The 14,080-nt window shown below is 52.4% G+C and overlaps 1 protein-coding gene across 9 annotated transcripts in view; it reads left to right on the top strand.

Moving 5' to 3' along the window:
- Positions 1 to 14,080, top strand: part of PFKFB3 (6-phosphofructo-2-kinase/fructose-2,6-biphosphatase 3) — an 82,954-nt gene that overhangs the window by 49,676 nt on the left and 19,198 nt on the right. For 7 of the 9 annotated variants that reach the window (XM_057543854.1, XM_007167437.3, XM_007167436.3 and 4 more), the window contains exon 1: positions 8,653 to 8,873. The exons of 1 other annotated variant lie outside the window; for it this stretch is intronic. In XM_057543854.1, the coding sequence (XP_057399837.1) occupies positions 8,798 to 8,873 (76 nt within the window). In that variant the 5' untranslated portion in view covers positions 8,653 to 8,797. Of the gene's footprint in view, positions 1 to 8,444; positions 8,874 to 14,080 lie in introns of those variants that run through there. One more of the 9 variants, XM_007167440.3, reaches the window with a different exon arrangement.

Here is a 14,080-nt window from a genome sequence, read left to right as displayed (position 1 = left end):
GCTGCTACATCAGTTTATCTGGGTCTTTCTTCACTTCTGGATTGTTTCTTCGATCTCTGTTCTGTGTTTGTGTCTATAAATTATTGTCATTGGGAAACTTTTCTGATAAGAAACAAAGTCACAAGTGTTCTAGGGCATATATCCATGCTCACAATGAAAACAAACCAGGTTGGTGTCAGAGAGGAACGGGTGGCCAGCCTTGTCTGTGTGGGGTCCCTGTGCCCTGGTGTCTGGTCCTCAGATTTTCTTCTTTAGAAGCTGGATTTTAGCAGTGCAGCCAGAGATAGTCAAGCCTAGGGAGACCAAGTCACAAACCAAACTGGTGAGAGAATGGTATTTAAACTAGATTGCCCACTTGGTACGTCTCTAAGAGGATCATGGCTGCTGGTCAGAATAGAACATTCGGGTCTGCTCGCCGGTGGGCTGTCTGTGAGGGCAGGTAAGCGGGAGTTAGGGGGATTCTGTGCCTGGCGGGGCAGTGAAAGGAGCATGTGGGTTCCTGTCAGGGCTGCTGGCAGGAGCTATGTATCAGAAGCTGATACATAGTTTCTCAGCAAAGTACCCATTAATTTATCCTCACTGCAGACGGCAACTTTTTTCAGGATCTGAGGACCCTTTACCACAACGTATAGTGTGGTTACGGATCCCAACATCCAGTTATGGGTTCCAGCACCCCGATCTTTTTCTACCCCACCCCCGCCTCTTGTTTTAAAGCCTTGGAGAGGAATTTTCCAGAATAAAGGTTTCTGGCTTGGTCTCCTCTTCTAGTTTCATAGGATAAATGCTCTCTGGGGGAGGAGTGGAAGAGAAACTGTCTCCACGCAGGGGCCTGTCTCTTGAGCTCCCCTTGACCCCATCTTCCTTACACACCCAGAGTGGAGATCCTGGAGCTAATGGTTATTTCAGGATCCCAAGACCATTACCTGATTATTATAACCTGTTCTTAGCACCGTAACCAGAGGCCAGTCTTTTTTTTTTTGCCACTGTGGCATGCAGGATCTTAGTTCCCTGACCAGGGATTGAAGCCGTGCCCCCTGCATTGGGAGCGTGGAGTCTTAACCACTGGACCACCAGGGAAGTCCCCAGAGGCCAGTCTTTAACCAAACATGCATTCTGTCAACCAGTGTTGACGGATATGTGCCACCAGCCCGGCTCTGTTCCAGGCCCCTCGGGATGGAAACAGCTGTGAAAGCGAGGAAGGTCCCTCCCATCCTCTTGGTCATCCTTCTCAGTGCCCTTTGGGGACTTCCTCTTTCTCAGAACAGGAGCCAGTCGTCCTGAGGGTCCACAAGGTGCCCCCTGACTGCCCCGCCCCCTCCTCACTCTCCTGTCCTCTCTGTGCCACCCACCTGGCTCTTCCCTGAATCCAGATCCTACCCCAGCGCCTCTGTCCGTGTGTCTCCACTTGGACGCCTCTTACTCCAGATACCTGAAAGGGCGACCGAAGATACAGGACACAAAATGGAATGGGGACCATCTCGCCAACTTGTCACAGCACGTGTTGAAGGGACAGTATCTGGGCTATGTGAGGTTACCTAGGATCTAGTGCTGCTGTTAGCTTCTCCTGTTTCTTCTCACAACTGGAAAATCTTAAGCCAAGGTTGTCGCTCCTATGGGCCAGTGCTTCCCTGCAGCTACGGTGATGTAGTGCTGTTGACGGCCTGGCCGTAAAGATGTATTATCAACAATAGAAATTTGAAGCTTATCGAAGAATTTGAATAGTGTCTGAGAAATAGGATCTTTCTTTTCTTCTTTCCTTTTGCTAATCAATTAGGCCATCTTAAAACCTTTGAGAAGTACACAGAAAGCCCAAGGCCTCCTCTACCTCTTTTAAAAAAATTTTTAAAGCTGACTCAGTTTTATTTCATAAAATAGTAATTTCTTTTTAAATTGGCTCAGCTGTGGTGTCGACCATGAGCCTTTTCTGCATCAGTAGGCGAGGCTGTCCCAGTATGAGGGCTGGGACTCTTTGGGAGGCTATCTCTCTGTCTTCATATGCTAAGTAGCACTTTACATTGTAGGTTCATTTGAAAGTTTTTAGTTATTAATCTTCATAATCGTTTCTTAAGACGATTCTTATTTCCTCATTAAATCCAAATACTAAGTAATTTAGACATTGTCATAGAAACCACTTGGATCCCAAGTTTTATTGTTGACTTTGTTATTGAGAAGAAGACTGAATGTTCTAGTTGGAAAGTAATTTAATTGGGTGACACTTGAAAGAATACCAGCCTAGCCGGAGAACTTGTTTTTTATTCCTTTGCTTATTAGCTATGTGATCACAGGGAAGTAATGTAATATTTCTGAGCCTCAGTTTCATTAACTCTAAGGGAAAAAGGTAGGGGCGCACGCACACACGCGTGTGCATGTCTGTGTGTGTTTGTGTGTTAGGGACACTGTGAAATTCAAAAATGAATTCATAATTCTGACAAGGACCACATCTCACTTGACTCTGGAGACCCCGGGACAGTTGCTTTCAGTGAATACTTGTTTCATGTGGGAAGAAATGAGAGATACTGACTTTTAGTTCCATGTTTGCTCTTGGGCTTAGCAGAGAAAGGCTGAAGGACAATGAAATGGATATGAAATTCCCAGCGGATCTGCCCCCATTACATGCAAACTTTCCTTATTCTCTCAACCTGGACTTTACCCTGAGCCTGCATTTGGCATAATCTTACCCAACACCTCTCTCTTAGTTCCCTGCTTGTATTCTAATTCGTGTACATTTCCCCCTCTGGTCTTCAATTACAAGCTCTTGGGCGTGGGAGATCTTTCTTTGTCATACCCGGAGCGAGATGGAGCACGGAACACCTTGATGACAGCTGTGTGATCACCTGCTCTTCCTGGCTGGACCCGAGCTTGTTGAGGTTGCGGTGCAGCCTGTTCTGTGTCTGACACGCAGCCACTGCCTGTGAGCATCTATTACACGTGCCAGAAGATGCACAGTGAGCTGCTTATCTCTGTGGCTCCTCTTCCCTCCGGGAAAGACAGGCTCAGCATAGCCGTCTGGAGTCCTCAGCTGAACTCTGCATGTGTCTTCTCTTTATTTTGTGTTGTGCATGCAAATTGGTGACAACAAAGACTACAAACCCACCAATATTCTCCCGACGATCTACGCAAAGCCCAGAAATAGAATCATCCCCCCACCCCAAGTAAAACACAGCTTGAACTTGATTCCGTTTTTCCACAGGTGCAGGATTTGTGCAAATTCTGTTTGTATATTTGTGTCATTTGTAAGAAGCAAAGGTGTTAGGAACGCATGCAAATCACTACAGAGTTCTTGGCTACCTTTCCGTCGGTTCCCTTCTCCTTCAATGCCTGGATCTATACCATCTATGCTTTTCTTCTTCTTTTTTCCTCCAGAATTTGAGCAAACTGAGCTATCATCGATTTAAAATTTGGGGAGTTTTTAAAAAACTTTTTATTTTGAAATACAAGAAGTTACAAAATAGTGCGTAGAGTCCCATGAACCCTTCACCCAGCTTCCTTTAATGGTGACCTCTTATATGACTGTAGTAAAATATCAAAACCAGGAAATTGACGTTGGTACAGGACTGTTAACTAGACTACAGAATATCTGATTTTTAAAAAGCACACATATTCTGAAGTCATAAAGTAATACTTTTAAACACAAATAACATATGTCTTGATATAGGGTGAGGAGGTTGACAGGGAGTGTAAAATACTCTCAAAACAGGAGCCTGGTGGGATGCTAAGTGTGAAACACCCAGGGGCAGTTTTAATAGCGTGGTCCCAAGGTCAGGGGCGTACACTCAGAAGAGGAAAGGCCTGCAGGAAGTGGAGGACCGCGGACTGGGCAGAAGGAAAGGAAACTTGCTGGTTCAGTAGGACTTCAGTTGTGACGCTTCACCCGGAGCCAGGTCATGGCCACATTTAACTGTCCTGATACTCTCGTAATGAGTTGGGTAAGTCCCCTCATTTGGAGAAAAGTGTACGTGACATTTGTAGAAGAGGAATGATTTTTTAAAAATGGACTTTATTTTTTAGGACAGTTTTAGGTTCACAGCAAAATTGAGAGGAAAGTATGGAGATTTCCCATGTACCCCCTGCCCCTGCTCACGCACAGCCTCCCCTGTTATCAATGTCGCTCACCAGATGGTACATTTTTACTAAGGGTGAACCTACACGGATACATCATTATCACTCAAAGTCCACAGTTTACTGTGGGTTCACTCTTGGTGTTGTATATTTAATGGGTTTGGACAAATGTATAAAGACATGTATCCATCATTGTAAGATCATACAGAGCAGTTTCACTGCCCTAAAAATCCTCTGTGCTGCTCCTATTCATCCCTCTTTCCCCCCAACCCCTGGCAACCATTCATCTTTTTTACTATAGTTGTACCTTTTCCAGAATGTCATAGAGTTGGAATCATACAGTCTGTAGCCTTTTCAGATTGGCTTCTTCCACTTAGGAATATGTACTTACCGTTCTTCCATGTCTTTATCGTGGCTGACAGCTCATTTCTTTTGGGCACTGAATAATATCCCGTCGTCTGGAGGCACCACAGTTTATTTATCGTTTCACCTACTGATGGACATCTTGGCTGCTTCCACCTTTTGGTGATTATGAATAAAGCTGCTATAAACCTCTGTGTGCAAGTTTTGAACTGGGTTTTCAACCTGCCGTTGTGGCATCGTGTGGACGTCCGTGCCTGTGTTCCCATTCACATGAGTTACATTTTATTTAGAAAAAAACCCAAAATGTCGCCCTCTCCCCTGTCTTTGGCTTTGGATGGGCGGTGAGGTAAGGGCTTATTTCAGTCTTTTATTTGGCGTCTCTCTTCACTCTCTCAGACACAGGATTGTTCGCAGGAGCAAATGATGACACTTTGTGTCTAATTAGCAACTTCTGATTGCTCACGCCTGCCATGGCTTGTTCTGCCTCCTCTCACTGGACAGAAGGAGGTAGGTTCCAGCATGGTTTCAATGTTTAAATCTGGCTCGCTGGCTTCTGATCGTGGAAATGGGGTTGCTTTTGGCTGAAGTTACAGCAGCATCGGGAAGCAGGGGTGAGGGTTAGATGCCTTTAGCCGGCAGAGGGAACTGAGAAGAGAGAGGTCATGGAGAAAACTCACCCCCACCATCCTTTCTGAGTCTGGAGCTAGCTAAGGAATTCGCTATAAATAAGCACCGCACCAGGCACTACTGTGCAAGAAGGGCTTTCTTTGCTCTCTCCTGCCAGACCACTCAGCTGTTCTGGGTGAGGTGGTCTGAGTCACAGTGTGCTCTGCCCCTCATCAGGACTCCACTCAGCACCCCCAGGTCAGGCTGTAGTCATCACAAGTCCCTTGGGGGCCATCTGCCCACTGTGTCAAGTAGAGGGTCCTAACTGGCTGGGTTCCTTGACCTTTGGCCTAGTTCTAACCCCTCTAATCGCTAAACTTCCCTTTACTCATTTAAAAGGATGACTGGATTATCTGGAAAATTCCTTCTAGCCTTAATAATGCCTAGGACCACGGGTCATAGAATCCACCCCACCCGCCCCAGTACTTGGAGCTGTCCTATCTGTAAAACCATCATCGTATTCCAGGAATTTTTACATTCTCTGCTGCCTTTTCTGAAGGACGGCGTTCTGATCGTCGGCTTGGGGGGAGTTGGTCAAAGCCCTGGATAGTTGGATACAGATGCGGTCGTTAGCAGAACTAGGGAAAGAGGTGGATGTCTAAAACAGTAAACACTGAACCAGTACGTTCTTGGAGTTCAGATGCAGTTGGGTTGTTTGTAAACGGCATTGCAGTGAATCAGTGTTAGCTTGCAGAAGGATGCTACGCTAATGTATGGCGCTTGAGGATTGCAAGGGTCACACCAGTTCTAGCTGCCCTACCCCCCCCCTTTATTTTAAAGTGTAAATTTGTCCTAGTCCCCCACTCATTCCCAGTTTGTTTGCACTTAGATATCAGAAGTGGGAGGGGGATTACGTGAAACTTCCATTTGCTGGCCCCCATTAGGTGTAGGAGGTGATGAGGGAGAACTTAGTCTCTGCTCTGTAGCCAGAACGCCTAAGGCTCTAGGCATTACCGACATCCGGGCCGGGAAGGCACCAGGTCTGGGTGTGGAGTGTGAATACTTAGCTAGAAGCTCCGAGGAACGTCAACCGCCTGGTGCCCTCAGAGCTGGACCCTGGTCAGACACATCCTCCAGATGACGAGATTACAGATGTGCCTTCACTGGTGTGGACCGCTCTCCCGCTGAGCTGAGACCCACAGTTGTTTTCAAGCTTGGACCGCCATCCCCTGCCTTGCCCTTCAGCGTGTGCAAAAAAATCGGTGGGCAAGTACAGGCACGCGGGTACACCAGGTACACTGGGTCCTCCGGGAGAGACAAGTGTGCAAGCTCGTAGGGCTGCAGCCGTCCCCACCCCGGCCCCAGCGACTTTCCGGCGCGGGCGTCAGCGCTCCCTCGCTGCTATTTTCCTCTTTGGATCAGACCACTCTTATTTCAGGAGTGGAGTGGGACTCTCCCTGGGGCGCTATAGGGTGTCATCTCTGGCATTTGCTCCCGGTACAGAAAAACAAGTCCAAATGCAGTGCACTCGGGTTTCTGAACAGCTGCCCAAGCGCCGAAACCAGACTGTCAGCAAAGCTGTGGGAGGGAGGAGAGCAGGGACTCAGGAGAGGGAGGTGGTGGTGGGAGGGGGGGGGGGTACCCAGGGTGGGGGCGGGGCGGGGGGAGGAGGAGGTCAAGGGCACCCTTTCGGTAGGCGATGCTCGTCCCTGGGCTGGGATGCGGGGAAAGTGGGGGATGCCCGGGCTAGCAGGGTGCCTAGAGTGGGCGTCGGGGCGCGGGGCGGGGCGGGGGAAGGGGTCGAGGGTACCGCCGGGCGGGCAACACTGGGCGCTCCGCGACCCTGGGCGGGCTGGGAGGGGGATGCCTGGACTGGGGGTGTGCCTGGGGTGGAGGTCGGGCTGGGGGGTGGTTTGGGGCACCCGCCCGATGGGCGACGCTGGGCGCTCCCCGCCTCTGGGCGGGCTGGGGTGAGGGGAAGGGGGAGGCCGGGGGGGCGGGGCAGGCGGGAGCCGCTTGACGGCCGCCAGGGAGCGGGCGCCGTCCCAGCCGAGCCATGCGGTACGTGAGCGACGTGTGGCAGCCTCTGCGCAGACTGTTCCGTGGCGGTGTGGGTTTCAGCGAGCGCCGCCTCCTTCCAATCACGGCGCAGCCCAGCGTGAGGGATACACCTCTGCAGGGCAGGGCTGCGCTGCGCACCGAGGCATCGCATTCCAAAGTCACATACATGCCATGCCCTGTGCGGGCGGCAGCCTCCGCTCAAAGCAGCCCAGATCTTCACAGGGCGCCCACCGACCTGACTACACGACTGCCACATGTCGCCTGCTGATGCAAAGCTGTGGGGACCGGGGATGCAGAAGGGACACATACACCAAAAACTGGCGAGGAAGAGATGCAGTAGGGCTGCGCCGGTTAAATGGCACGAATTTTAGGGGTTTGCACAATCATGGTGGCGCCTCCCAATAGTTATTCCGGGGCTTGCAGTCAAGTCATGAATTGCACGTCGGAATAGGATCTATTTTATTTACTCTTCTACTCGGAGAGATAAAGCTATATCGAAAATATTGTAAACGGTGACCATGAAAACCAAGATGCCACGTTCCATTTTGGTCCAGCCTCCGTGTCTCTCCCACCCCCTCCTCGTGCCCGGCATTCCGGGACCCGGGGTTCCAGGTCTTGGGGGCTGGGTGTTGGGGGAGCAATGTTCAGCACAAGTTGGGGTTTCTAAGGAATTCAGGAAATTGGGCGGGGTGAGGACGAAGGACCAGGGAAGCCCTCTCCCCGTGGGTGGCGGGGCCCGTGGTGGGTGACTCACAGGTATTATTAGGGAGCAGCTCCGGCAAGGAGTGACCCACAGGCGCTCTCAGCATCCTCCCTCTGGCTTCCCTCTAGGGTGGCAGAGACACCACCCCCCCGGGTGCCCTCTAACCTCTCTGCAACCTTTAACCCTAAAGCCGCGTCTTCACCTTGACTGTGCCTGACCCGGAGCTCGTGCTAAAAATGCAGAGTATGGGTGTCCCATTCCCAGAGAGACCGAGTCAGCAGAATGCATTAAGCATGCCAGGAGATTCGGCAGAGGGGCTCCGTGGACCACACTGGACGGTGCTGTTTCTTTCCTCCCAGCGCAGTTGAGGTGATTATTCTGGGAAACCGTGCAGGTCGCTTTTAGGGGATGATAGGAGGAGGCTCACGGAGTAGCACTTTCAGCCAGGGCTGGTTTAGGGCGTTATCCGAGGGACCTCAGTAGCCGGGCGCGCCGATGTCGCCGGCCTGCAGGGGGCGCCAGCAGGCTGTCTCCTGGCTGGGCCACCCTCCTTCCACGTGAAAGGGGGATGGAACACGAGGAATGCGTCCCCGCCCCGGGGCTGACGTGTGCGTCTCTGCCGGCCCGGATTCTTAAAAGCCCGGGAGGAGCGCTGGGCATCCCAGCAGAGCCAGAGAGGAGGCGAGTTGGTGGGGACCGCGGCGCACTCGAGCCGGCACACGGGGACCGCGACTGTCACGGCGCTCTGAGCATCCCGGGGCTTCCCGAGCGGAAGAGTCCAGCCCTGCGGGAGCTGCGGGTGCAGCCCCAGCCCTCACGCCGCTCTCTGGGAGCCTCACGCCTCAGGCGAGCGTCCGTGATTTAGCACAAAGCACGTTTCCAAAAAGCCGCGCTCTCGCGCACGCACCCCCTCCCCCCTTTGTTTCGGGGGTCGCCAGATCGCTCTCCTCCCCAAGTCCGAATTCTTCAGAAGGGGCGGAGGGCCGCCGAGTCTCGGCTGAGAAGATGCCCTTGGAGCTGACTCAGAGCCGGGTGCAGAAGATCTGGATCCCGGTCGACCACCGCCCCTCGTTGCCCAGATGTGAGTGCAGACGTGCGCGGGGCCGGGCTGCCGGGGAGGGCGCGCCGTGTGGACAGCGAGGCCATTGTGTGGCGGGCGCCGGCCGGGCGCTTTTGTGCCGGCTCCCCTCCTCCGGCGCGCTCGGGCGGGCCGGGCGCCGCCCTCCACGCCGTCCCCGAGGCCCGGCCCAGGCGCCCCCAGCTCCTCCCCGCCGGCCTCGGCGCGAGGCGGGGACGGCGCGGGCGCTGCGCCTACCCTGGCCGGCGTCAGGGGCGCTGTGGCCCGGCCCGGGGTCTCCGCGGAGCTCCACTCCGCTCGCGCCGGGAGCGCAGAGGGACCCGGAAACGGCGAGCGCACGGGACGGGAGGCGCGGAGCGCGGCAGAAAGTCTCCGCTTTGGGGAGGCGTGGGAAGGGACGTCGGCGTGTCTCCCGGCCCGGGCCCCGCTCCCGGGCGCCCACCGCGCCTCCTCGGGTCTCAGCCCCCTTTCTCTGTCCGTCGCTACCTCCCCTCCTCTCTCTCCCCCTCCTTCCCTCCCTCCTTTTTACCTCTTTCCATCTCGCCTTTCCCTCCTATATATTTATCTCTCAACCTCTATATTTCCACCCCCGCTCACTCCATCTTTCTATATGTTTCTCTCTCTTTATATATCTCCTGTTTTTCTCTCCTCCTTTCTATGAATTTCTAATCTCCTCTCTCTAGTTCTGTTCTTTACCTCTGTCTTCTCTGTCTTTACTGCTGTCTTCCTCCCTCCTCTCTTCCTTTGCCCGCTCCCACCTCTAGTTCCTGTGCTGGGTCCTACAAGAGAGCTGTCTGGAACCAAGCCTTTGTGCAGGTTTTGGGTGGGGGTTCTGCGGATGGGTGACTGCACAGTTGGCAACGTTTCCCACGTGCGCGCGCGCACACAGACACTCACTGAGCTCGGAGTTTGCTGGCAGTTCACTTCCTTGCCCTGTCCGTCGTGGCCCATAAATGCTTTGGGAAGGTTTACCTTGGGCTCCGTCCCCAGCCAGGGAGAGAGCCACCTCTTAAAAGGGTGGTTTGAAGGCGACACCACCCCTCCAGGGAACCCGCCCAGGAGCCTATCAGGTGGCCAGGCCGAGACAGTGGTGTTTTGCTCCAGGTCAGGTCAGGTTGCCTGAGAGGTAAACGTGGGCTCCCAGGTGCAAACCCTTCAGGTGGCTTTTAGGCATCCACAGAGCCTGAGCACTAGGTGGCCTGCTGACCTTCTCTGCTGCCACGTTTTTCAGGGGATGGTCACCAAGGCCACGGTGACAGCTCCTCTCCCCAGGCTTTGCCCGGGTGTGAATCACACCCCCCCCCGCCCCCCACCAACCCCGGACCTGCCCCAGGAGCTTGGGAGAGCTGGCCCTGGGGTGCTCCTAGGGCGTCCTGTTGATGGGGACCTGGCCAGGTGCTCCCCACACTGGGGGCGGGGGGGCTCCTCTACCAGCTTGACCCCTCAGGTCCAGCGGGCTACAGGAGCCTGAAGGACAGCTAGGCTTCTTTACGACGTAGCCGAGGGCTGGGGGCCTTGCAGATGTCTTGTTCCGCCGGCCTTTCAGGTATGCTCTTACATAGCTCGCTGAACAGGCTGACCACGGTCCAGTTGTATTTCTGTGAAACCTATTGGTAGTGAGGAATGCCCCGCCTGAAATCCTGAGGGAGATGGCGAGATGCAGAAACAGCCCCAGCCTTTTTGACTTTTGAATAAAAGATATTTATGGAGTGCTCGGTAAACTGTAATGGGTCATACAAATATGGGTTGGTTCTCTAAACGCCTGTATGTATGCGCATACAAATGCACACCCACATTTAGTCGTCCCCTGGGGTTCACGGTGGGGTGAGGACTGGGAGGTCCAGCCGGTGCCGGGGTGCTGAGATTGGCTGGCATCCGCTCAGCCGCGTGATTGTGAGAGACACAAGTATGCAGCCATGCTTTTCCTCCAGGCTGCAGGGACCCATCCATTAGAATCTATCAGTCTGCACGTCTCACACGCAGATGAGAGATTTGCCTGAAAATCCCTGTCGGAACAATTCACGGCTTGAGGTGGGGGGGGCTTGCTAAAGCTGATGGATTAAGTCTCCTGTCCCCGCCCACTCCTGGAATCCTTGCATGTGGCTGTGGGGTTATGTTTTTTTCTTATGAAAATATCTGTACCCTGGATATTTACTGCTTGCATGCCATTATTTTAAGTAGCAGTGTCTGTCTCTGTTTATATAGTCACATTTGTCTCTCGTCCAATAGCGAAGAGAGGGTATCCCTTCTTGGCGTCTTTCCAGATTCCCTGCCCCTCCCCCCTTCTTTCATGGCATTTGGAACATTGGGTGGATTTTCTCCCTTCTGAACCTGTTCCCGTCTTTCTAAGTGCTGTCCTAGCTGGGGGTCTACAGCAGCCTCCTCTGAGATGTGAAAACTACAAGAGGGCAGGGGAAACACTACTGCTGATATATAAAGAACACTCAAACAAGCACGGTACAGAGCCCCAGATTGATTCGTTTGGTGGTATTTCCACCTCTGAAACACATCGGTTAGGGGCCCCGTTGCTACACCTTCATGGCGGTAAATGCTTCTTACAAAACCTGCAGCTTCCTTCAAGTGCAGACCGTAACTCAGGGAGACTTACTGACTTGGTGAATCAGCTAAATGGACAAGGAAGTAAATTCTCGACTGGCAAGAGCTGGCGATCCTTTCTGTTTGTCATCACAGAAAGCTGAGAGTTCTGTGTACAGGTCTGGACCTACTTATCGTTTCCCCACTCAGAATCCAGTTTCCTCATCTCTGTAAAGTAGGTTGTGTACTGTCTGCTGAGAGAAGGTTTCATATCAGCAGGGGCTTAGCTCCACTGATGGTTTTCCAACTTAAAGAGGGAAGGAAGGGAAGGAAACCTTCCAGAGAAATCCTGACCTTATCCTTGGGTGGCCACTATAACTTATAGAGGTGATTCTTGGCCCTGACTTCACATTAAAATCATTTGGGGGAGGCTTTGGGGAAAAAATCCATGCTGGTACCCCACACCAAGTTAGAATTGCTGCAGGTGGGGCCCGGGCATCCTGGTTTTAAAAAACTTCTTAGGTTCAGTCACTGGTTGAGAACCGCTGATTGAGGAAGGAGGGATTGAAGGATTTCGGGTGAGAAAGACCGAGGTGAGCCCCAGGTCTGTCCCTCACCGCCTGTGCAGGGGGACCTCCTTCACTTGTGGGTCCTAGTTCCCTCGCGTCTGGGATGATGAAGCTTTAATGGCTGATGGAGGCCAACGTAGCAAGTATCTTACACATATTATCTTGTGATTAATCCTCCCGAGAACCTTTATGAAGCATCCCTGCATTTCACAGAAAGGGAAAACCAAGACCCTGAGAGATCAAGTAACTTGTCCACGGCCCGAGGAAGCGCCAGGGCCCGGCTTTGAACTCTGCTTGGCTCTAGACCCTCTCAGCCACCATGCTCTTGTGTTGTCAACTGATTCACTAAAATGCGTATCCCTCGCTCTCTGCCAGAGAGCATGTCGGGTTGGGAGGGCCGTTTGCTGCACAAAGGTTAGGCGCGAGTTAAAATGTGCGTGCAAAGCAATGAATGAGTTTGGCATCCACCACATAGTCCAGAAGAGCTTTGAAAAGAGATTTTGCTGAGCTGGGGTCTCCCTACCCCGCAGAGCCTCAGCCCACCTGCCTGGGGCAAGCTCACTTAGATGTTTTGTTTTGTTTTTTTAAAGATTTTTTTTTTTTGATGTGGACTATTTTTAAAGTCTTTATTGAATTTGTTGCAATATTGCTTCTGATTTATGTTTTGGTTTTTTGGCCGTGAGGCATGTGGGATCTTAGCTTCCTGACCAGGGATCAAACCCACACGCCCTGCATCAGAAGGCGAAGTCTCAACAACTGGACCGCCAAGGAAGTCCCTAGATGTGTATTCTTAACACGGACCAAGCAGACTCTCTGGGCTGGTGTGATCTCAGGAGAGGGTTTGTGTCCAGCGGAGCACTGTCCAGGGCCAATCACATGGACCCGTTCCCCAGAGAGCCCTTCTTGGGCAGTGGCATCACCGCAGGGTCACAGCAGGGCTTCCTGTGCAGCATGTGGTTTGCCCTTGCCTGGCAGCGGCGGGGAGCAGGTTGCCATGGTTACTGTAGACACGCGGCCGTGGAACTTCCATGGGGCCATCCTGAGCACTGGCCCTGTCTACAGCTGCAGCTTGGCCGTCGGTCTTCCATTAGTTCCCCTGAAACTCGGCACTGAAACATGACTTACCAACTCGTAGGGAAAGAGCACAAGTGATGTGGCATCTTTTTGAGGTTAACATTTAGGAGCGCCTCTGAGTAGAGGAAAGCTTGCAGGAGGTATGGGAGCAGTGGCAAAGTGTCTTCCATTGGTTTCTTTTATTTTCTGAGCCTGTGTTGTGGTGTCCGTACCATGGGCCAGGACAGCTGTCCTGCCTGCTTGAGGCAGTGGGTTACATCGATCAGAGAGGTTAGCAGCTCAGTCAGGGAGCAGGGCTGGAATTGGAACCTGCGAATGCAGCCTCTGTCCAGGGGCTTCAGACGATTGCTTCTTTACCCCTCTAACCTCTGTGTATCCCCTTACACACAAGTACTTTTTGGAAAATCTTGTGAAAACCCCTGTGCTGTTTGGGGAGGAAGACGAAAAGGCAGAGCTCCAGGGAGGAAGGTATGAGAGGTGGGAGGGTTAAAAAGGTCTGCAGAGAAAAAGAAACTGAGAGTCAGAGGGGAACTGAAGCAGAGGCAGGTGATTATAGGACCATGAAAGCACTTGAGCTGTGTTGTGAGTTTAAAAAAAGAGGGGGCAGGAATGAAGAAGAGTAAAACCCGAAGGTTTAGCCACAAGGTTTTGTGGTTTCCCTTCTCTCTTGGGGACCCTTGCGCGGAGGGGCAGCTGTAGGCACCTTTGGCCATCCCTCTGGCAGCTCTCTGAATCTCATGCAAGAAGCCAAAGGAAGAGAGGAATCATTTCTGCTTCGCCAGACAAAGGAGGGATGGTTTGTTTGGGTTTGAGATCCAGCTTGAATTTTTGGCTTCAGATATGTACTCTGCCATGTCTTTATGGTTTTTTTTTTTTTTCCTCCCAAAGTGTCTACTGCCAGAGGAGATTTGCGCATACGATTAGTGGATATAGAAGTAATCCCCGATTTGATAAATCGGTCAGCCTCTGTCTCTGTTTCCTTGGCATGAGTCCAACAAAAGTATTCCATGTATGTGCACAGCTGAGAGTGTG

The sequence above is a fragment of the Balaenoptera acutorostrata genome, chromosome 3 (assembly GCF_949987535.1).
Source record: "Balaenoptera acutorostrata chromosome 3, mBalAcu1.1, whole genome shotgun sequence".
Classification (NCBI taxonomy): Eukaryota; Metazoa; Chordata; class Mammalia; order Artiodactyla; family Balaenopteridae; genus Balaenoptera; species Balaenoptera acutorostrata.
Note: the sequence above shows the minus strand (reverse complement) of the source record. Positions and strands in the feature narration are given on the sequence as shown.